General features: G+C 40.0%; 2 protein-coding genes across 2 annotated transcripts; both read left to right on the top strand.

Annotated features, from left to right (window-relative positions):
• The first annotated feature begins 2,041 nt into the window (after nucleotides 1–2,041).
• LOC146610015 (E3 ubiquitin-protein ligase znrf2-like) lies at nucleotides 2,042–8,754 on the top strand. The gene is made up of 4 exons (XM_085346087.1): nucleotides 2,042–2,769; nucleotides 4,205–4,300; nucleotides 5,576–5,681; nucleotides 7,785–8,754. Exons 1-4 carry the CDS (start codon nucleotides 2,463–2,465, stop codon nucleotides 7,840–7,842), a joined length of 567 nt encoding a protein of 188 aa, XP_085202213.1. The 5' UTR covers nucleotides 2,042–2,462; the 3' UTR covers nucleotides 7,843–8,754.
• A 2,181-nt stretch (nucleotides 8,755–10,935) lies between these two features.
• Nucleotides 10,936–14,885, top strand: txnl4a (thioredoxin-like 4A). The gene is made up of 4 exons (XM_085346311.1): nucleotides 10,936–11,070; nucleotides 11,286–11,465; nucleotides 12,693–12,796; nucleotides 14,392–14,885. Exons 2-4 carry the CDS (start codon nucleotides 11,313–11,315, stop codon nucleotides 14,561–14,563), a joined length of 429 nt encoding a protein of 142 aa, XP_085202437.1. The 5' UTR covers nucleotides 10,936–11,070; nucleotides 11,286–11,312; the 3' UTR covers nucleotides 14,564–14,885.
• Nucleotides 14,886–24,037: the final 9,152 nt, after the last annotated feature.

Raw genomic sequence — 24,037 nt, 5'->3', positions numbered from 1 at the left:
TTGCACCGCCATGTTCTTGAATGTCTCAGTGGCTTTGCTTCCCAAAGAGTGCACGCTGCGGCACTTTTTTTCAGCCCCCTCCCCTTCGCCTCTCAAAATAAAATGAACACACTTACACAACAATTTGGAGGCTACGTGAGCAGTAGCCATGTACAATGCAAGTATCTCAATCATTCACCATCTGGTTAGTTAAAGTTCCACAGCACAGCAGTATTACATCAGCCTCAGCTGTTTCTTACGCAGGAATACAGTCAGATGTTACCGCAATACCCACTCCCCCCCACCACCAACCCCCTCTCAAACGGGGAGATGAATGTTGCAGATAGCCTGCTTTCTTTACCTGACATGCGCAGGGGTGAAAACTAACGGTTTGTGGCAACATGAGGCAATCGGCGCTCTAGCAAAGTTCATTTTCCACCTCATGGAGGGAAAGAGGGAGGGAACTGAAAAACGGCTCTCAGACCCTTCCCTGTTTTAAACACACGCTTAGAGAAGTCATATAGGAAACCGTTTTAAAGACGTTTTACAGTCGCTCCTCGCGTGGAAATCAAAGTGCGCAGCTTTACAGTAGCATGGAACCTTTCCCCCCCCACCCACCCCCATCCCCAAGGTGTGTTTGTGTTAATGTTTCCAAATGCAGCACACCTCAAAAGACTTTCAAGTCACTTTATGAGGATGTTTTAATCATGTAATTATGGTATGACCGTCACAGCTATGACCCATGCTGCAGCTTGATAAGCCCTTACCCAGACTGGGTGTCCCAGACTGCCCCCTTCCAAGTTCTTGTATCCAGTAGTCTTCCTGGTTGTTGGTGGTTCACACTTTGCCCTCTTTTCTTGGCAGCATCTGAGGAGATACCTTCTTTAAAGCTTGTACATCATCATAAATGTAATAAGGGCACACACCCAGACCCCTGAGTGGTATCACAGGGAAGGGGGAACATATTTGTTGTTAGCCACCCTCAGCTTAGCCTTGTTACTTTCTAACCTCAGTATTGTAGTGTCACACCTGATGCACTGCAACGCATCAGGCCACCCACGCCCATCCACAGCTGCCTTCAACCACTAGATCTACATGCAAGACTCTTTCAGACCTTTTACCCATTTACTTTTTTTTGCTTGTACAGTTTTGTCTTCTTTGTTGCCTGGGCGTTCCTCATTCAGTGTATCTTTTGTTTGTCCTCATGTGTGTGAAACTGGTCAATAAACAGTGTGAACAGAGTGTCCCGACAGCTGTTTTTTTCTTTAATCTCAAACGCCACGAGTTAATGAAAGATAAAGCACCAAATATGGAGGGCATTTCATATCAGAGTGGACTGGTGACCTGCTGCTGTGCCAAAGGCCTGCTGGTGTTACTGGGGTTGACGTCACGCAGCCACTCAGGGCCGAGTTAAGCTTCGGACTGAAAAAGGAATCGCTGACAGGAAGTAGTGGTTTAGTATTCAAATTAAAAGCACAGAAGTCATTGCAAAGGTGCCTTTTTCTGTCTTGTCACCACGTGCACATTTATAGGATACATTTGAGTATTTGTAACAGTTATAGAGGCAGGGTTGTGTATTTTTCTGGTTAAGATTTCACATAGGAGGAAAATATGAGCTTACCCACAAAAACTGCTCAACAGTGAATGAAATTGTTTAAAATCTAACATCAGCTGGACAAACTATGACAGTAAAATGCTACTTTTCAAAATAATACCCCTAGAAGTGAAATTTCCAGCAAAAATACACGCAGCAATAAAATTCAGTAGTTACAATCCTGGTAATTCCCCCTTTGACGGCAGGTACTGTACTTCTTATTGGGTCAGTTGTGTGTCACTCAACTTCATATAATAAATTAAGCTGCTGCAAAGCGTGGTACACAACTTGTGTACAATCTTCATAGAGTAAATAAAAGGAATCACTATCTGTCAAATTGAACAATTGGATGCTTTTACTTTGAAAGAAAACGTACTGTGTTCGGTGGAGTTGATTACGGCTGACAGCGTTGGCTTACCGGAAGAGGAGGGAAATCCCTGCTTATATTTTTCTTTCCAGACACCATAGTTGAACACAAAAACAAACTTGAAACCAGACGAGCTTTGGGGTCAACGCTTGTGCGTGTGTTCTCGGCTAAAGCGAAGAAACACAAACCTTGTTACTTAAGAGATTTTCTCTCTCTTTTTTTTTAATACATCTGTTGTTGGAACAAAGGGGGAGGACTTTGAAACGAAGAGGAAAAAGAAAAAAAGAACCTTTGGAAAGGAGGTTTTGCGTCAGTGAGTGCGCACTTTACGCACAGTGCGCACTGTGAAACTTTGACATGTTGAATAACCTCGGCTGTATCGCTGCATACTTGTTTGGCTGCATTTCCTTTGTTGTTTTCGACTCTCCGGGGCTCGCTGTGATCATGTGTCGTGGCTAAAAAAAAACTTCTTTAAGAAAGAAAAACGCACTGACAAACAAAACCCCTAAAACTTGCGGCAGTATGGGGGCCAAGCAGAGCAGCCCTGTGTTTGACAGCAGAACTCGAGCTTATTCCAGCTCCGATCTTCCATCTGGAAATTCCAGCAGAGGAGAAAGGTTTGCGGGGTTCAGGTACACAAATGGACCCGATGGCCCAAGAATCCGGTTCACGAGTGGAGGGCCAACAAATTCTGGGCTCAACATACCGGCCGGCGGCAACCAGAGCCTCGACGGCACAGATGGTGACGATGAGGGCCAGCTGCCCCCAGAGGGACACCGGCTGCTTATAGGGTCCCTGCCGGCCGAACTGTCCTCACGCCTGCTCGGGGGTAAGGCGCAAATTTATAAAAGTACACCTGGAGAGCCCAGGCCCATTATTGCTCAGTGCACACTTGGATTTTTAATGCACTGATTTCCTCTTTGTACTCGAGGTGCACTTCCGCAGTGTCAGTATAGCTTTAATATCGTTTTATGCAGTGCATTTCGCCTTCTCTGATATTACCACTCATTATTCTAACGATTCTAATCAACATATAAAATCCTGCAGCACACAACTGCCCACACTGCATATCCGAGCTACGTTATTATGACTTAAATTTCTATTTAATGTAAGGTACCCTATCATTATTTCTCAGTTTCATCTCCAAAGTTGTATGTGTAATTTTGGTGTCAGAGTTACTTATTATTTTTCCATTTGACATGCGATACCTGGCATATGGTTAAGGCCGTCTGATGACTGAGCCCTTTGTTTTGCACTTCTGCACTTTTATTCCAGCCACAGGTGGCTCTGCTGCACCACGCTTTCTTTTTTTTCCTTTTTTTTTTGTTGGGGGGGCTCTTTCTTCTTCTACTGCTTCTTTGTTTTGCAACACCAGCCTGTTTTGTCACTCTGGCTATGAGAGGGAAGAGTAGTGCACTATGTAGGTCAGCAGATAAGAGCTTCCTGCTGGTTACATATTGCTTGACAGAAACACACACTTGCACACACACACACAACAAACTTCCTGAATCCGCAGGTCTTGCTGTTTCTCAACTGAAGGGGTGTCTCACTGGGCCCAACCTGCAACAAAAGCGGGAGTCAAACTTAACATAACGTAACATTCAGAGAGCCTTTAAACACCAGTGTTGCTGACAGCTCAAAAGCTGTTTAAGCACAGGTTGAATTGAGTTTTCTAGGTTTTTTGTTAGAGGCCTAAAAAGTTGTGACATGATCTCCATATCCAGCTGTGTTCCTGCCCTCTTCTCTTCCTTTTTCCTTACCAGCATATAATTCCCCCGATGAGGAAATGTAATCATTAATCGCACCATCAATAATCTTCACTCACGAGAACCACATGACTGGAACTCTGCAGGTCTGAGACTTTATCTCAGGCCTGGAGGTAAGCTTATCTAACGTCGAGCGGTTCTTGGCCTATTAATCTTTGTGCAGCTGTGCAGATACAGGGGGTCAGAAGGAAGCAAGCGATCGGCCAATCGCATGTTTTATAGATGCTTTTGCAGTAAAGATCACATCTGTGTTTAAGTGTGCGCTTGCAGTAAGTTTGCAGCGCTGCAGTGACATCTGCAAACTGTGTGAGGTAAGCAGATTGTTAGTTTATGGGAGATTTGAGTTCGTGCAGTCAAAAGGTCCCGTAGGTCACAAGATTAAGCACAAGCCAACAGTCCCACGTCCTGCCATGTGTACATATCAATATGAGGTTATGAGCGGTGCACTGCCACATCAGGGTCCCTTAATGTTTTCTCTTTGCGTTTTTTCCCCTCCAGGCTTCCACTGTCCCGTTTGCTCCAAGTTCATGGCGTCGGATGAAATCGAGAAGCACCTGCTCATGTGTTTCAGCAAGACGCGCCTCACCTACAACAGTAAGACTGAGGGGGAGATTTGATTGATTGATTGATTGATTGATTGATTGATTGAATCTTTATTTTGAACATGTTGAAAAAGTATAAAAAAAAAAGATTCTGAACGTCTTCAAGACTGTTATTTTGTTGCCCACTGCTAATTATTAAATGAAACTGCACGTGACAAAGCAAGATCATTAAAATTGTGTCCTTAAGTAATGTAGCAATTCTACATTGTAATAAAATGCTGTAGTCGTTTAAGGTCTCAACCTGCTGCACTGATGTACAGCTGTTCTAAAGGTTACTGTAACGGCCCTGGCTTCTGTGGTTACAGCTAACTGATATTTACGGTGGAAACCATGCGTATGGTCGCCTAAAAGCCCACTGAGCTAAACCAGTGCCCCTGTTTTTACCTTTTTAAAATAAATCTTTTTGTACTATAAATATAAGCGCTAGAGCCTGACTGATAAGACTGTCAGACCAATGCCGATATTTGGTGATTTAAAATCCCGATAAATAGGCACACAAAAAGATTTCCATAATATTTGTTGTTTCTTTTGTTTTAAGTTCTTACAAAGACAAAATGACAATGCGATTTAAAAATAATCTTGCTTTATTTTTACAAGTCGCCAATTACTTGTTTTCCCTTGCCCAACGCCTCTCAGATAATTGTCCCGTTTCAAGTATTAGAGTGCCCCCTGGTGGACAACCTATGCCACGCCAACATTCGTAACATGGTTGAAGGGTGTTTCTCCCACGTTGTCTTCAGTTTTTTTTTTCAGTTTCATTTTGCGACAATTATAAATGCTGAGATAATCCTAATGATAGATCGACAAATAGCTAGAATCAAAATATCAATTTTCCTCGAATAAATGTCAAAATATTTTTCAATTTTAGAAATTTAATCATCATGTGATGTCTAAGCTTTATCTTGTTTGTCGTTATTTTTCCTCATTTTTAATTCTGACATTAGAAACCACTGAAATATAATTATTGTAATGGTCATTACTGTGTAAGTAGCAATTTATTGGTGCAAAAAGCTGTAATGTACTGGTGTTTAGTTTTCACCTCCATTATTAAACTACACCTTCACATTTTCATACAGAGGAACTGGAGAATAAAAAGTGAAATTACATTCAGCCCAAAAAGCAGCACATTTCCGCACAGATGATAGCAGGTATTCTGGTATCAAAGGTTAAACAGATGGTTGTGCGGGATTCGGTGAAGTGAAGATTCGATTTGGTGTGCGAGGCAGCTTTTTGCTCATTTGGTCTGTGTTTGTATTGTCTTTCTCAGAGGACATCCTGTCCAGAGACTCTGGGGAATGTGCCATCTGTTTAGACGAGCTGGAGCAAGGAGACACCATTGCCAGACTGCCTTGCCTCTGCATCTACCATAAAGGGTAGCTAATGTGCACAAACACACACAGATAAACAGAATCAGCTGGAAATACTTTGACTAATGCATACCTCTAATTTTAAACCTGTAGTACGTATATGCACAATATAAATAAACATACCAATTAATGCTCAAAAGGCCATTTGTTGTTGTTGTTGTTGTTGTTAGATGGGAAGATAATAAAGCACTCATGTTTAAACCTATAGACTACATTAATGTAAAGCCAGCTTAGAAAAAAAAATACAGAAAGCAGTTTAAAAACAGGCTGTGAAACTTTAATGCATCCTGTAAAATACTGCACCTCTTATTGTCTATGCATTTTCAAAAAACTAAGACATAAGTAGTTACGTAATAGTGGCTAGCAGCCAGTCTAGCAATTTCACCCTGCTTCTAATCTTTAAGATAAGATAGTGTAATCTTAATTTTTCTTTCTTTCTAGCTTTTACCATTACCTGGTCTATTTGATTATATAGCACCGACAAGTTTGAACCTGTCAGATTAAAAGAAAAAGATCCTGTAAATGGAAAGCATTCTTAGTTTTCTCGCAGAAATCATAAAATTATGAAACTATTACTTGCAGCTAGTCTGGTGATATGTAAGGTGCGTTCCTGCACCTATAGTTCGTTCGATCTGATCCAAATCAGTTGATAATTTTGGAAACTTGTAGCTTTTTCCTGTGGTTTGGTTTGTTTTCACAAAGAAAAACTCAAAGCAAATTCTGAACTAAAATACGTCACAACAAAAAGGTCTGGAGCAAGAATAGTAAATACTGGAAGAAGGTGCTGTGTTGTGGTCTTGTGGATAACATGAAGAATTTACATTAATTTCACAGCTAGTTGCTAACCCAAACCCTGCGTTTGTGTATTTTGGACATTTATGGTACCTTGCAGCATCCCAGAATGCAAAACCTACCTGGCTACAAGAAAGCATTTAACTCAAACCTGCAGCATACACCTTGTAGTTTGCTGGGATCACACCATAAACTAACCGCTGTGGAGTTTGTTTGGAGGTGGACCTCCACGGGTCTCAGTGCGGTTGTTTTGGTGTGCGTTGTGTGTGTTCTTTTGTTAGGTTGGACTAAAACCAGGCTAGCTGTTTTTCACTTTTCGAACAAAATGATGCTAACTTGTCACCAACCTTAGCAGAATATCCCTCACTGATCAGTCCGCTTTGGTGGTTTTATAAGCATTTAATGCATTAAAGCATTCAAAAAGCAGATGTTACAAGGAAACACTATACAAATGTTTTCACTATTTCATATTGACATTTCCTAACAACAGGCTCTTTTCTTTTTAATCTGCATGTTAGCACTTTTCTTAGATGGACACCTATCATCAGCTGTAGAGCTATGTATGTCCCACAGTTAGCATGTAAAGGCTGTAATATGTACAGAGAGATCCTGCTGTTCCCTTTGTTGGTGCAGGTGCTCAGATCAGATCTGGGCTCAAACGTGTACAGAAGGTCGTGAGAAAGCCCCATTCCCAATCAGGAATGGGAATTTAGTTAGTAGTGCTACAGTTTTGTTTAGGAACCTTTAAGCCAGCGAGAGGAATAAACAGTGCCAACAGCGACTGGGTGCTGTCCCCTCTGCAGGCTTTCAGAAGGTGACCAATCGGGAAAACTTTCAGTGAAGTGGGGCCTGAAGGAAGCCTGGGGATAGCATGAGCTGTTCCATGCAGAGGCTGGACTAGGGGGCCGCATAACAATCTGAGATAAGGCCAAGTGTTTTGACTGGGAGCAATGCCAAGATACACTAGAGGAGTCCCAGAATAAAAATGTGGAGTTGAAACAAGCATAATATTTACATTAACCTCATTGGTTCTAAGAACAAGAATTACAGCTTTTCCATATAGATCCTAAAAAATAATAATCAGTGAGAGGAACAAAACGATACACAAGCACATTGGCATAAGTGAATAAGTTCTTCATAATTGTTGTGATAATATTTTATTTTCCATTTTTAACTTAAAAAATATACAAATTAAAATATACATAAAAATATTTTGGTTTTTTTTTTTTACTTCGAGCTGGTTCCATTTGTTGTGTTCACAAACACTAAATATGTTTCCAGCTCCGTTTGAATCAAGCCTCCTTGTTACTGTTGCAGGTGTATAGACGCGTGGTTTGAGGTGAATCGCTCCTGCCCGGAACATCCCAGCGACTAGGAGCTGCAAATGTCCACTACCACAGTACATCACTGGGATCGACTGTGTGCCCTGACCTCATCCCAACACTGTCTTTTCCAGTCACGCATCAGCGCTCCTCAGGGATTATAAGACATTATTGTGTGCAGAGTTTTCACATTGCCTCATGGACTTTGGATATGCCTCCTTAGGTGAAGTGAAATGTTCAAGGAGCCGCACCGGTGGAGTCATTTCAAAATATGTGACATCCCTCGTGTCACCTACTGGCCTAAAGAAGATTCATGAGCTGGGCTGTGTTTTTGATTTGTTTTTTTTTTTGTTGAGCTGGGCGTGGTTTTTATAGGAGAGGACTTCTAAGACCGACATCTCTCTTCAGGAGGGACGGAGGCCAACAGACTGTGGAGAGAGACGATGAGAAGGCTGATGTTGTGCAATATGAAAAGCAGCCACAGGGACTGGGGAGGAGAAAAATGTCTTTATCAGCTTTAAGGGATGATTGCAGTGTTGACGTAAGGAAGCAGATTTCAATGTTATTGCAAAATAGGCTGTTGATATTGTTTGGTAAACAATCATGTGTCATAGACCAAGCAGTCTACCGTGAAATAGTTGGACGATTACCACTCGGCCATTTAGAACCACATTACTGTGATTGCGTAGTTTAGTTGTGGGGGTTTTTTTTGTTTTGTTTTTTAAAGTTGGGTTGTAACATATCTAATGGTGATTCATGCTCGCTCTCTCTCTTTCTCTCTCTCTCTAAAAGAGTGCCATAATGTGCTGCTATGTGATAGACTGGAAAGTTTTTCTATAACCTTTGAACCTTTTCAGTCAATGTTCTTTCTGTTTGTACTGTGATGAGTTGCACAACAATAAATGTTTTGTCTTTGTGTCTTTTTCCTGCATGCGAACTGTTAATGTACATTTGTGTCTTTACACTCGTCCTCCAATTAAAAAGTCATATAAAGTGTGAAGTTTGCATTCTTTCCAACCGACAGCTGTACTTACTTACAATCACGCAAAGGTATTACATAACATCTGCAGTTTATCCCGCAAACATTATTTTGTTGTTTTAATTGTTGAGAAAAATTAAAATCTTAATGGCACCATTACTTTTGACAGTAAGTACTAAAACTAGCAGCTTAAAAAATGCAGGGATGATGTGTGATACCTGTTTAGAAGTCAGTGAGCAGAGGCATGAAGAGCCAGGAGTTATTTGTTTGTCTGAGGACTTGCAATCTTTTCATTGGTTACAGAGTGTTTGGTAATGAAATGTATGCGTGCCAGAGAAGGTATTTTCATATGAGGGCAAAGGACAACAAATTAAAATATGACAATACTTGCTGATGATAGTAGTTTACCTCCACCAAGATTAGACAGCTTTAAAACAAAGTTCTAGGAATCCTGAAAGTCTCCTTACGTGAGTCCAAAAAACGAATCCACATACTACTGTATGCATGTATACCTCTATCTATCGATCTAAGTTCAATCAAACACATTCGGTGAGTTAATGGTTTATACTTGTGTTGCAATCAACTTTTGGATACATTTTCAAGGAGGAGCATTTGATATGATGTAATAAAGTAGATAAAATGCAGCTGTGCCTTAGTCACATTAAACAGTAACCAAATGTAATGTTACTATAATAATAAAAATTAAATCTAATAAAATGTTATCAACTATGAAACATAAACACCTTTTCACAGCCCATGTGTAAAATGAAAGGACCAAAATAGATCCCAAAGGTTGATTCTGTTCATCTGGACGTAGAGTTTTCAGTGGGAGAAACATTTCGTCACTCATCCAAGTGACTTCTTCAGTCTCAGCTCTCTATCAACTCTCTACTCATGGCCATTGATCAGTGGTCTTTGATCAGTAGTTGTTTGCATATTAATGATCAAGGAACTGACCTCCCACCCATTGTCCCTTCAGTGGTGCTAGTTTCAGTTGTTATACAATGAACTGTTTATAAGATTGGGGAATCCTGCAGTCAGCTGAGATTGAAGAAGTTACTTGGATGAGTGATGAAATGTTTCTCCCACTGAAAACGCTACGTCCAGATACACAGAATCAGCCTTTGGGATTTACTTACCCGGATGATTGAGCATGCATCAAGATATCAAGATAAGACCAAAATAGAAGGGAACAAGTTTCAGTAATTAGCCCACAGTACTATGTCATTCTCAAACCTTTATAGAAATGTTTCACTGGGTAAATCACCTTAAATGAAGCTCATCTGAACCTTATTTGTCTGAAAGTACTTTTGTGCAGGGACCTGTAACTGTGTAATGTTTTTCACTGCAACCACAGTATAAACCTGTCTTCTACAATCACTGGTAAAGACCAAAAGTTCTTCCAGATGGGGCGGGGCTATAGGAGTGGGGTGGCTCTGACTTATCTGAAATTTGTTTGCTCCTCTTCTTCACACACATTCATTACTTAAGTAGAAATACAGATAGTTGTATTTAAAAATGCTCTAGTAAATATTAACATACTCATTCAATGTCCTTACTCAAAAGTTTAAAAAAAAAGTACAGGCTCTGAAAGGTACTCTAAACAAAAATAAAAAGTAGCTCTCTGTATTTTTGACAACTAATTAAAACTGATGTTATATTATTATTCTTTTTTTTTTTTTTTTAAACTTAACAAAGGCAGTAAAAATGTGGCTGTATTTGCTGTTGTCTAAATTGTAGATGGGTGACTTTGGCTACATCGAGGTTTGGCAGGTGTGGAAACCCTAAAATTACCTGAAAAGAAAGACGTAGAAACAAGTGACAAGTTGTCTCGGATTGGATTTTCTGAATTCCTATGACTCCCACACCCCACCAACCCCCTGTGCCACCCCATTAAAAAAAGAATCCCGGAAATGCCCCTGCTTCCAGTTAATATTAAGAAAATTCTTCCATGTTGCAGCTGGAAAGGAAAGATTTCCTGAAATCTGATTTTGGAAGTCTCATAAATGAAAATCAGAGGTTACCTAAAGTATAGGGTCTAAACTATAGGGTCAGGACGTCTTACAGTATAATTCACTAAAGAAAAACTTAAAATCTGGCTGCATCTGACTAAAACGTACACACGGACGTGACGTAAACACGTCTGGCGCTGAATTGATGACGCCACGCGCCTAGAAGCGAACCTTCTGCGACAAAGTACACAGCGGCTGTATTATTCAACAAAGTTTCTCTTTCTTAGAGTTGCGAATTGCGTTTTTACCACATACGTGGCCCAATAACACGGATTTATTTACATTTTTAGGTAAGTGTTTCCGAATTTTGTTCACTTCTTTTCATGCAGGGCTCACTATTTCTCCTTCCAGATTTTTCCTTGCTAACCTCAACCCAGACTGCCCCGTTAGCAGCAGGCTTACTGCCTGTTATGACTAACACGAACAAACGCAGAGGTTTTATTGGATGTAATTTATAATATATTACACATTTGCTACTGTTGTAATGAAACGTATTTATTTGCAGCTTAGGAATCAACAACTTTGGATCAACATGTCGTACATGCTACCACATCTCCACAACGGCTGGCAGGTCGACCAAGCCATCCTGTCTGAGGAGGACCGAGTCCTGGTTATCCGTTTCGGACACGATTGGGACCCGACATGTATGAAGATGGACGAAGTTCTTTACAGCATCGCGGAAAAGGTCTGAGTAGTTTAAAAAGGCCACTGTTTGCTAGCTTATGTTTCTTATCTGAACTCCTGTAGAGGGCGCTATTTGTGGGGGTTTAATGTAATATTACCTGAGTGTTAAGCTGATAAAATTTAATATACTTTAAGGTCAATACGTGGACTATTTTACCATTTATTGTAACATTTAAATAAGACATAAAAACTTACAAATTGAAAATATATGCTCAGCATCTTTGGTGGGGTCTTATTCTGGGATGTAGTGATTTTTCTATCCTGCAAATAATCATTCTAAATGCAAGTCTTTCTCTTACTGTTAATTTCAACTTAAAAGGTGAAATTTTGTAGAGCCTATAATTTATACAAATGTAATGCTGGCACTTCCCCCCCCCTCCCTCTCCTGAGTCGTCTTTGTTTTGGTAATTTTGTTTGTTTTCATGGTTCAGGTTTTTCCCAAGTCTTTGAGTTTCAGCAAGTTACCTCCAGTAATTTGCTGATATATGTTAGTCAGTGTGGCAACAGTTTTTATTCTTTCACTTGTAAACTCAAAACCCGGAGGGAAAAGTAGCCATAAAAGACAGTGTGACTTTATTAATTACTCAGTTCAGAGAGCCAACTTCACCCATGTTTCTGGGTCACTCCTTGAGAGCAGTGTTATGGATACAACAAGTCAAGAAGAGGGGGAAAAAAGTGCACTTAGCTACATTTTCGCTATGATAACTGCAGTGTCAGTGCAGTTTGATTCAATATTACTGAATTCTCCCATAGATTAAATTTAGTTTTGTTTTGGTTTTTTTGGCCTTTTAGCCTTTAATGGATAGAGACAGATCGCTAGACAGGAAAGTGGACATGCAGCAAAGGGCCACAGGTCAGACTGGAACCCAGGCCTGCTGCTATCTGGCCACAGGCCTGCTTACCAACAGAGCTAAACCGGCGCCCCTGTTTAGTATTTATTTATTTATTTAAACCCACCCAGATTTTTTTTTCTTTGAGACTTTTTAATGCCTCTTAAAGGGGCCCGGAGGCTCCGTACTACATTGACTGGTCATGGAAGATTATTGCTGATTGTACAACCAAGGCTTTTGCTAGAGGATTTGGCTCTGAGGTAGCAATTTGTTGATGATTTTCCAGATGTAACCTTGCTACCCATAAGAGCAACACTTTTCTTCATTTTTTTTTTTGTGTGTGTCTGTATTTACTTTGTTTTTCTGAACTCATGGTTTTTATATCTGTGCCTTGACAGGTTAAGAATTTTGCAGTCATTTACCTGGTGGACATCACGGAAGTACCAGATTTCAACAAGATGTATGAGTTGTACGACCCCTGCACTGTCATGTTCTTCTTCAGGTGAGGCTGTCAGTGCCAGCTCTGCATTCTGTCACTGTTGTTGTTATTTAGTAGACTGGCATTGCTGAAAGGCACTCAGGTTATTAATTATTAAAGCTAATCAGATTAACAAAACTGCAAAATCTTTTTTTCTTGATAAGTGAGTGCAGTCATTATCCTTACATAAATGAAGTGTACAATCCACTTCTTTCAACACTAAAAGTGCTCAGCTGTGCTCTCCTGGACTCTGCTTCACATCAACCTCACAACACATTAAATAAACAGACCAGAAGACTCTACTAGAAAGGTATGAGGGTGCGTGGGGGAAAACACCAGATACTGATATTTTAATAAAGAAGTTAACATACTCTGGGAATACTTTGAACAAGAGGACACATCTCATGCATGACGGTCCCGAGAAAACTTAACCGAAACACTGGACACGCTTATCTTAACGCAGCTGCCCCCGCAGAACAAGCAATCACTTTTTGATTGTAAGGCGACAAGGTACCTGATGGGAGGCAACCTTTATGCAAACAGTTGCTGTTCGACTTGAATGAGCAGTCACACTCTGAGAGATTGCCGTATGTTTGTAAATACGTGCTGTCTAATTTGTAAATGCAGACAGGTTGCCAGCATGTTGCCATCAGTTTGAATGAGTCTTAGGCTACGTCCACACGTACCCGGGTATTTTTGAAGACGCAGATTTTTCTATGCGTTTGCACCTTTCGTCCACACGTAAACGCCGTTTTCGGTCACTGAAATCGGAGATTTTTTAAAATTCCAGCCAGGGTGGATATTTTTGAAAACTCAGTTTTTGCATTTACGTGTGGACGAGAAAAACGGAGAAAACGCAGCGTCAAAGGTGTGCGCCTTTTTTGACGTCACACTGTGCGCCACGTTATTGTTTCGGTGAAATGAATTTCTACAATACTGTTACTGGTAATTCTACTCTCTGCAGTGTTTAAATGCTTACATATACACACAGTTACTGTCCGTCCACACATATGACTCGGTTCTGCTTCTATGCCCCAGCTTTGTTTACTTTTTCCCACCGAGGCTTCTAGACTTCTGATTGGCCAACATTTCTACACGGTCAGGAATATATCGCCACCTGTTGCTTTGGCATGTTCATAGTAGCGTTTTCCTTCATTTCTGCCTTTACGTGTGGACGGGATTATTTTTTAAAATGAAAACGGAAAATCTCCGTTTTCAAAAATACCCGTGTACGTGTGGACGTAGCCTTTGTCAAAAGCTGAAGGCAAGTCGACTCACCTGGCTGCCAGCTGGTTGTATTCCTATAGTTTATGCTCTGATCATCATCAGGAGCATCATCTATCAGCAGTCTTCCTCATGATTGTGATTGGCTGTATCAAACTAGACAGATGGACAGTTATTTGTTTTTGACTGAAGACCATAATTATAAAAATTAAAAGAAGAACACTCGTAATAATTCACATTATGTCACTGAAATTTCAAAAGGAAAAAAAACAACAACTTCAATTTTTAGTTTTAATCTGTTTTCCACATTAGAACACAGATAGAAACCCAGTTTTTAGTATTTAAATGTGATTTAAAGGAACTTGACATCAAACTTCATTTCATCCCATTTTCAGGAACAAACACATCATGATTGATTTGGGCACCGGTAACAACAACAAGATCAACTGGACAATGGAGGACAAGCAGGAGATGATAGACATTATTGAAACTGTGTATCGAGGAGCAAGAAAAGGCCGAGGTCTGGTAGTGTCTCCCAAGGATTACTCTACAAAATACAGATATTGATTCTTCTTTTACTTCTCTTCTCCTTTTTGTTGGAGTTCTCTTTTTTTTCCATCCCTGCTGTTTTGGACAGAGACTACAAATTTCAGAAGTCGAGGATTTTCTTTTCCAGTATTTTCTTTTTGCCAGTGAAAGAGGACGATATTGTTGTTATTGGTTGTGTATTTGTTACTTTGTGCCATTTGGGGTTTTTGTGTGTGGGTATCAGTTTAACTCGGTTCCTTAATGAACTGATTATTGTGCTTTTTTAAAATTTTCTTGTGTGAAATGAACTGAACAGATCACACACAGTGTACACGGCCCATATATTTAAAAGTTGTAATAAACCTGGATTTTTACTGAGATTTTTTTCCTGAGTAAAGTTTCTGTGGCTGGTAAAGTTTATTTATTTTATGCTTTTTTTCTTCCTGTAAGGAGGACCACAGCCACACAGTGGCTGCAAGATGGGTAGAGACAAATGAGCTTCTAAGTAATGTGTTGATAGCTTGTTGAATGGCTTTGAGTTAGATTTTGTCTAATTAGAGTTTTAGCTCTGATGACCACGCTAGACGGAGAACAGGAATTTAAAAAATGCCTAAGGAGCTTGGAGCTTTTCTGTCCAAGCTCCTTACACTACGATGACCTGGATGACTGAGAACCTTCACAGACAAAAAAACTACGTTTTTCTGTGTCCTCATGTTGAAATCTAATCTCAGTATTTCCCGACCTAGTTGGGTCCACAGGCAATAAACACATAAGTAAATAGTTGAATATCTAACTATTTTAATTCAAACAATTAAAATATAAAGTGCAGATTTTCAATTTTAACACAGTGTTTGACAGATAAGCTGAGCTGAAGATCCAACCTATAGACCTAAAATACAATTCCCTGATGTCTCCACTAGATGGAGCCAGAGCTATTTGGAAGAAGACTGCATCGTTATAACGTTACAGGTTCCAGCCTTACTGCTGAACATTGGTCAAGTGTGCTGTCACAATGACCTAATTCCAATTGTCCCGGCACCCTCCCATTCAGTAACTAGTGTAACTCCGTGTGGATGCCCACTTGGAGCTGCAGTAGTGCCTCGTTTAAGGGATAAGGGTTTAAATGCAAGCTCTGGGACCGCTTTGTCCTCACACAGGAACAGGAGCTTCCACTCAGCACCTGCAGCTAATTCTACTGCTGTCAGATGGATGTGTTAACATAGTCCTTCATCTGCTGTGCTTCACTTTCATTCATCATTTACAAAAATCCGACTTGTCTTTAATCTTTCTTGTTATTAGTATTTATAACAACAATAAGGCAAATAAGAGATTAATTTTTTAGCACAATACAGAATTTCACTAAGTATTCCTCTTATTACTGAAATAGATCATTTGAAATAATCATAACTCAAACGAATGGGGCCAACATCCAGGCATACAAACTTAAATAAAAGATAAGACTTTTTGCTCACTTTCACAGTTTAAATGATTAAAATTTAACTGCTTAACTAAAATATTACCAGACAGCAGCACGGCAAACAAGTGCTCCGTGTGTACACGTCACAAGGATAAAAACTAAATTATGCACATTTTACAAACACTAAACAGGATAAATCAAATTATCAAGCCACATGTAAAAATACATAAATAAAAAATAAACACTATTGCTTACACGAGCTAGAAAGATTACAATATACAGGAAATCGCTGTAGTTTCTGTCAGTTTGATCACATTTTTTCCATTTTGCTTCACATCTGTAGAAAAGTTGGTTTGATGTAATAAAAAAAACAAAGAGACGAAACTATAATAACCCTGGGACATGTTCACACACTGAACTGTTTATGAGTGTGATGTCCTGTGGGAAGAAGCATTTCTTGTGTCAGCCTGTTTCGGAGCTCTTTAGCACCTGCCAGACGGGAGAAATTCACATAAGTTCTGGACAGAGTGTGAAGTGTCTGGGATGGAAAAATAACCCTCAGAGGAGTCCTGGTTACTGTTATATCTCTGCATTTACATTTTAAACCAAAGTATATACATTTTAACACAATTAAAGCTTAGATGGATAATACTTCTGTTAGAAAAACAACAACACTTATAGGTCTTCATAGTTGCAAACTCCCGAAACATCAAGGGTAAGAAAATGAAACCAGGGTTTGAATCTTCCACAGTCTTTGGTTTTAATCTCTATGCAGCATTTAAAGAAAAGGGGGGAAAGAGAGCGGTGAGGAGTTTGAGAATAAGAGAATCTCATTAGTATCCTTCAGCTGTCAGCTCCATGTTTTACAGCTCCTTCCGGTTGGACACCGCACACCAAACGGGAGTCCAATTTGCCGAGTGACAGACGAGGTGAAAGGAGACAAACTCCGTCTCTCTCCGTCTGTTTCGTTTTACGTGAGCGTGTTTGGACCGGAGACACAAAGAACAATCCAGAGAAAACAGCCTGACCTCTTCACCTTTAATCTCACAATCAGGGTGTGTGTTCGCTTCCAGTTCACTGCACTGTATATTTCTGCCCAGTGTGTTGGGCACAGAGAGTAGACAGCTGGCCACTGAAAGGAGATGAGTGAGGACCGAAAAGGGCCAATAACTGCTTTGGCTGCTGCCAAAACCAAACACTCTGACCACACTGACATAACATGTGAAATATCTGTTTTTCAGGAAACAGAAAAATGCAGTGTTTTTAAAGCTGCTGTTGATTTTTTAAGCTTAACATTATGAAAACTAAAGCCAAGAAGTAACCTCACTGCCTTAATTTGTGTACAGTGGCAGGCCTGAGAATATTTGCAGTTCAAAATAAACTAATATCCTCATACTAGTCTGTGTTTATAGACCATGTTGGGAATCTATACACACACCCTTAAGGCCTTGCATGTTCTTTCCACTTAGATTAGCCTGGCATGGCTTTGTCTTTGTCTGGCCTGTCCCTGCAGGGCGCGCACACCATTACTGTGCCACTGTCCTCATATGGAGCACGGGGCCAAAGGCCAACTCCATCGGTCCATTATAATTCACATTATCATGCGTTGTGTTGTTCCCTGTAACTGTTAATCAGCTCAGCCTCCGGGGAAAGTGGAGGGAAACTCCAGTCTAGACGCACACAGTGAAGAGCATGTAGTGGAGTCGTTGCTCTTATGCACTATACAGGGAATGTGCACGCACTAAAGCTGCATTAATCCAGGATCTGTTTTCAGCTGATAGTGTTTAAAGTGGATCTGCACAAAGAAGGGTGCAGCATGCAGACCACGAGGATCATCTGGGTGCCAAGGGGGAAGACACGCTGGCATCTCTCCATCCCTTTCTCTGCTCCCTTTCTCGTCTGACACTAACCATGTGGATGGAGAGGAGGGGGGCAATTGCCAATTTCTGGGACACCCCATCCCCCTAGCCCTGCAGCTTCCCCTGTTGGCACTGATTCAGATGCACACTCATACACAAATATTGTATTTACCCATTTCTCTTACCCGGTGACAGTTTGGTCACAGCCTAACCCAAATGTGTGCCACATGACGATCTGAGCCACTGCTCTCAAAGTTAGCATCAACTGTCATCCTGGGTAAAGCACTGCTGACCCCTAAAGCTAAACAAAGATCTTTTAACAATTTGGTCCACAGAATGAGTCAACATGGCCTTTTCAACCAGATTCAGACTCATTAGATTTTACAAGCCTAAATTAGATTCTTTCTCTATAAATTTAAAGTGAATTTTGTTTTACTTTTGAATTATCTGTTGTATTATGTCACGTTAGCTATGTTTGCTGTGCACACTTACAGTTATGGCAGTTTTGTTTTCACCATACAATAACTCAAAAAATTGTACATAACCTTAAAATCACTGAATTTCCCAGAGGAACCCAGCATAGGGATTAATAAAGTTTTATCTAATCTATCTAATGTAATCTAAAATCAAAATCAACACCTCTACTATGCTGCTAGGTAAAGAGCCAAGCTAGCTAATGAGACAGGCTAGCGGCAAACAGTTCAGAAGAATTTTAAACAGATGAGATTGGCAAATTACAAAAATTAGTTTTTGTTTTGTCCCCCACCCCCACCCCCACCCACAACAAACAAAAACAAATAAGAAAAGCTAAAATATGTTATCAACAAGCTAGCATTTTAGGTAACATCTTAGCTTAACTAGAGCTTAGCTTAGCTTAAATAGAGTGTTATAAAATGCACACACTTATAAACCAGTAAAAGGTAGAAAATGGTAGAAGTATTATTTGATTTTCTACTTTCCACAAGGTTGTGAACCCCTTAATTTTTTTTATTAGCTTTAACTGGAATGATTTAATCAGGTCAAACAAGAAGGAAATACAATAAATCCAGATTGCATTTGAAAAGATGTGAATTTAATCCTATAGCTGTAACATTAAAACCATTGAATCTTAAAGTGGACATTGTAGACCCAGTATACTGGTTCCTGTTATTCATGTATGTGTTTTGACATATGCCACCAACCCAAATGTCGTTGCAGACCAAATCAATACATGTATGGAAAGTTAATTAGCCATACACTTTTTGTTTATGGTTATTAAGACACATGGAAGATATCCATCCATGGTATGTCAAATAAAGTTATTTAAAACTAATATATATATATACATATATATATATATTTTAGGGGTGCAACGATACACAAAATTCACGGTTCGGTTCGATACTTTGGTGTCACGGTTTGATATTTTTTCGATACAAAAAAATGTTCATGCCTTTTTAATTTGTCATTTATTAAAATTATAAATATATATTTTAACTCAAAAGTACAGTTTTTAAATTTAATGTTGCTGAAACAACAAAATTTTAAACAATTAAATAAATCTATCTGCTCAAGAAATCACTCATCTTTGGAAAAGAGAGTTTATTGCAGAGAAATGGCTCTTTCCAAAATAAAAGCTATACTATACGCTTCTTCTGGGCTATATTCTCAGCAGCATATTAAACATATCAGGTCCCCATAAGGAGAATCATGTGCTAACGGCTGTCTAAATGACTCGGGTAAAGTTTGTAGCATGCATGCTTGTTGTTTTTGTCTGCTTCCACTTGTCTTTGCACTAGGATGATGTTGGCGTAAATGTGCAGTCATATTCGTTGTGTTCCCACTAGTGCTGTCAGCGTTAATCTCGTTAAAATGACATTAACGCCATGACGCCGCAAATCTCTGTTAACGAGTTACCGCGGATCGCCCCGTGCGTGGGGCTGGGCGGCGTCAACACGTTAACAAGCTAACTGCGCTAACACACTAGTTCCCGCCAATGTAATTGAGCATTGCGTGGCACATCCAACATACTGTTTTACTTTTGTCCATGACGCGCTTACCTTCAGGGTCATACGTCACATGAAAACCAAAATAGTTCCAAAAGCCAGATCTGAATGAGGGTGGGGGAGGTTCAATTTGCCATGTTGCAACGAGCTTAACTTCTATCGCTCAGTGGATCTGCGCTTGACAGTGCAGCCTAGGCGGAGTAGTCGAACGCAGATCCACTGAGCGCTCAACACAGACAGTATCGTCAGAAGAAAAGTTGATAAAATAAATTAAAAATTTTGTATTGTTCGATACATATGCGTACCGAACCGAAAGCACTGTATCGAACGGTTCAATACCAATACGAGTATTGTTGCACCCCTAATATATATATATATATATATATATATATATACATATATAATGTACATATGAAACATATTAAATAAATAAATAGTATTTGTGGAACTTCACTTCTTTTTGGTCCATATTTAAAAAAAATTTCTTGCTTTTTGTTTGTCAGCTCTCCTATGAACTATGTTCTTAATTACAAATATTTTGTGACTGTGCTGCTGCTGCCACTCGCAGTCTGTGTTTATATATCTGTACATAATCATCCCGTCATCAAGCCTCCATCACTGCAAACCCGCGACCTCGTTCTTGATTGTCCTTCAGTTCACTCTCTCCCCGATCTCCACCTCTCCTCTTGGGTTATATCACGGGCTCTTTTTACATAACTGACACAGCAGGGAGAGTTATCAAGTCTCATCTCCTCCTCGATAGCTTTAGTTCTCTAATTTCTTCAAGGGAAATATCAATTCAGAGACCCGATGGAGAGATAGGACTGTTAGATTTTCTGAGAGAAGAGATGATGAGCACTGGCTTATCTCCAAACTCTGAATCAAGATACTGTTTATTCATCTGATATTTTCTCCTCTTCTAAGATCGACTTATTTGTGTGGGCTTTAGGGTGGGTTTGAGTTTTGGCCCCATTGGGGAATTACTCAGAGTGAATGAACCATTGCCCACAGGTTGCAATAGATTAGCAAGCGGCGATCAGTCATACTGATTATAACCCTAAAGAAACACAAACCTTACGCCATCAGCCAGCTCCTCGCCCGCCTCAGTTCATAAACGCTGACACACTTAGCAGCTGACTGTTGTGTTGGTTTAATTCCTTCCCCCTCCTCTTGTCTGCCTTTTCCTCCACTTAGGGACCTGTGACTAAATGGATTTGCATCTCTTTTTCTGCATCATTCCCAAGGGGGTGCCATCCCTCCATGCGGGACGGTTTACTTAACTCAAGTGAAACAGATACCAGTGTGTACGGGAGAGGAGGTGTGTTTATGCAGTCTGTCGCAATGCTAACACACCTGATGTACTGTACACATGCTGAACCCCCCATCACCCCGGGCTTAATGCACTCACTCCATTCATGGCAGCCACTTCCATTCAGAAGCTTCAGAGCCAATTAGCACCTGCACAGTTCTCACAGGAAGACCAGGCCTCCTGCTACATGGGAAGTGTGATGTTGTGAAATGCCCCAGCTGAACCAACAAAACCAATGCACGTGCTGGTACTCGTGCACAAACGCCCCAACGCACTTGCACAAGTACAAGAGTGGAAAAACTCAATTTCCCCCCATTTTAAGAAGTGGCTCGTGGGTAATGTGTGCAGCAGGATTTGACAAGCAAGAAGCAATCCAGTGATTTTACACATTAAGCTGTGCTCAGGTGTCACTGCTCAGCCTGTAAAATGTTTGTGGCAGCAAGGGAGGAGCTTTGAGAGGTGTCAGGAATTAGTGATGTTGTAGGGGTTAATGTAGCTTTCAAATTTTTTATTTATTTTTGTGAACATCTCAGGGTGGATTATGTGAAAAGAAATTTATTTTTCACTGTCCCATAAAAAGGATTACATAATTGTGGAGGAAATAAACGAAACTAAAATACACGTCTGAATATAATGTTTTACATACAAAATTACACTGTTCATAAGTGCTCAGTGTTCTCGCTTTGGACACACAGCATATGTCCCCATACTTTTATGAGCATGTCGGGAGTGACTGCAGTCATGGCTGCTGTTATGCTACCTACCAGCAAACACGTGAAACTCATGATTTCACTCTTTCTAACAGTACACGTTTGGACATCAGATGATTTCTTCTGATGCATGCTGTCCTAGAGGGTCCTAGAGTCCTAGAGGGAGCTACAGTCATGCATCCTTTCAGGCTTCAGAAAATCCATCCATCTTCTGCTTATCCAATTTAGGCTCGAAGGGTAAAATGTGCGGTACACCCTGGAGTATTTACCAGCCTTATATTCTAAGGTAGAAAGAGTTTGAACAAAGTACAACATGGTGTTACATGTGATCTGAATATAACATGCAATCAAGCTGTTAACATGACTGGGCCAAGCAGATAATTAGCACAGAACGAAATAGTGGACGAATTGTAGCCTGTGGTAGTAACATCATACTATCATACTTCACCACACAGTCTGTAAATTCTTTCTTACTATCTTCAAATTCCAGTGATTTTTATTCTAATGGTGAGATAAGTAAGATCTGAGTGGGTTACATATACGAGGACACATACACATGCACTCATAGCTGACGTCCAAGTGTTTTTATCAGCTACTTAGACACACAAGTATAACTTTTCCTCATTTACAAGAAATGAATAAAGTGATCAGACATAGTAAGAACGTGGGCGGAAAGGGATGTTGATTATTAAATGCTGATGACTTGTTAAAGTTCCTAAACAGTGGGTCTGATTACAAGCTCATAAAAGTTTCTGTTGTAGCCCTGTGGGGATAATAAATTACTTCCACTGAAAGGATGTTATCTTGTAGGGTACACATATTTCATGAGCTATGGTAAAATATGAAAGTTTGGAATTAAAGACTCGTATTCACACAATATGACTGTTTTGTCACGCACTCAGAAATAGGATTAAGTGTCCCTACAGGTACATGCTACACCTAGGGATAAATACAGAACTGGAAGGCAATTATGTGTACTCTTTCAAGTATAAACACTTAAATTCTAGGACCAAAAAACAATTTCTAGTTTAAAATTTCTTTTTGTATTTGGGTATCTCCTGGTAGGGTGGCTTGGTGGAACAGTGGTTTTCACCGTCGCCTCACAGCAAAAGGTCCTGCGATTCAATTCTGCCTGTGTGGGTTCTCTCTCAGTTCTCCACAGACATGCATGTTAGTTATTAGCTTTACAAATTTGCAAATCCAATTTACATCACTAGTGACAGTTAGGATTAACCAAGAATTTGGCTAACTTAATACTCAGACAACAGCACTGGCCAGCTCATGATGATTACATCATCATCTTTAAATCTAATGGAAAAAATACAATTATATACATTCCACTCTTGCTGGGAAACATGTACCTTTTAAAAAAAAATAAATTTCCTTTGAAAATCAGACTAGAAAAGCTCTGTACACTTGCCAGTCCATTTCTAAAGGAATAAATGAGTAAAAATATATAAAACAGATTCACAGATACCGCTTAATACTACTTTGTACCTTTTTTTTAAGCATCTGATTTTGGATATCAAGGTACAAAATTGTCACTACAATACACAAAACTGCAGTAACAGGGTACAATAAGATGAATAAAGAGTGGACAGTAATGTATAGGGCCACCTCCTGTAATAATTCACACATGTGAAGCAAATATTAGCATGCTGTAAATGTTCCACTGTTTTAGTACATTAGAAACACATTGATGCGTAGAGGTATTAAAGGAGTCTTTGGGTAAATGTTTGCATTGGCGGTTTTTCAGAAGCTGCTTTTAGAAATCTAAAGGCAGGCTAATATAGAAATATTTAATTCTGAGGAATTATTAGCTATTAGCCATCTTCAGTGAGTCTAAACTGTGATGTTTTTTCCTGTTGCGCAGTGGGACAAAGGCAGAAAAACCTGCACAAGCCTGAAAATTGATTGACAGCTATACCCTCCTTTTAAAAATGCTGCTGTTTGCTTTCAAAAGCTCTGAAAGCTTCGGGTTAAGCCCTGTTCTTATCAAACAATCGCCCGTCACCCTCGTTCTCTGGCCATTTTCATCACTCCTTCTCCTTGTTCACTGTTTCCTAATCTCTGCTTCTCTGCCTTTACATCATCTCTCTCTCTCTCTGCCTCTTTTTTTCTCTCTTTTCCTCCGTTTGAGCCGCTGTCCCCCTATCTGCCAGCCTGTGCTGGTACATCCCCTTCTCTCTGCCTTTGTCAATGTATTTTGCCCTTATAAGGAGAGAGCACAGGC

This window comes from Diplotaxodon limnothrissa, linkage group LG22, assembly GCF_057381915.1.
Source record: "Diplotaxodon limnothrissa isolate DT_005_m linkage group LG22, D_limnothrissa_male_GT1.1, whole genome shotgun sequence".
NCBI classification, from domain to species: Eukaryota; Metazoa; Chordata; class Actinopteri; order Cichliformes; family Cichlidae; genus Diplotaxodon; species Diplotaxodon limnothrissa.
The sequence above is the reverse complement of the archived record's forward strand: the minus strand, read 5'-3'. Positions and strand labels throughout refer to the sequence as shown.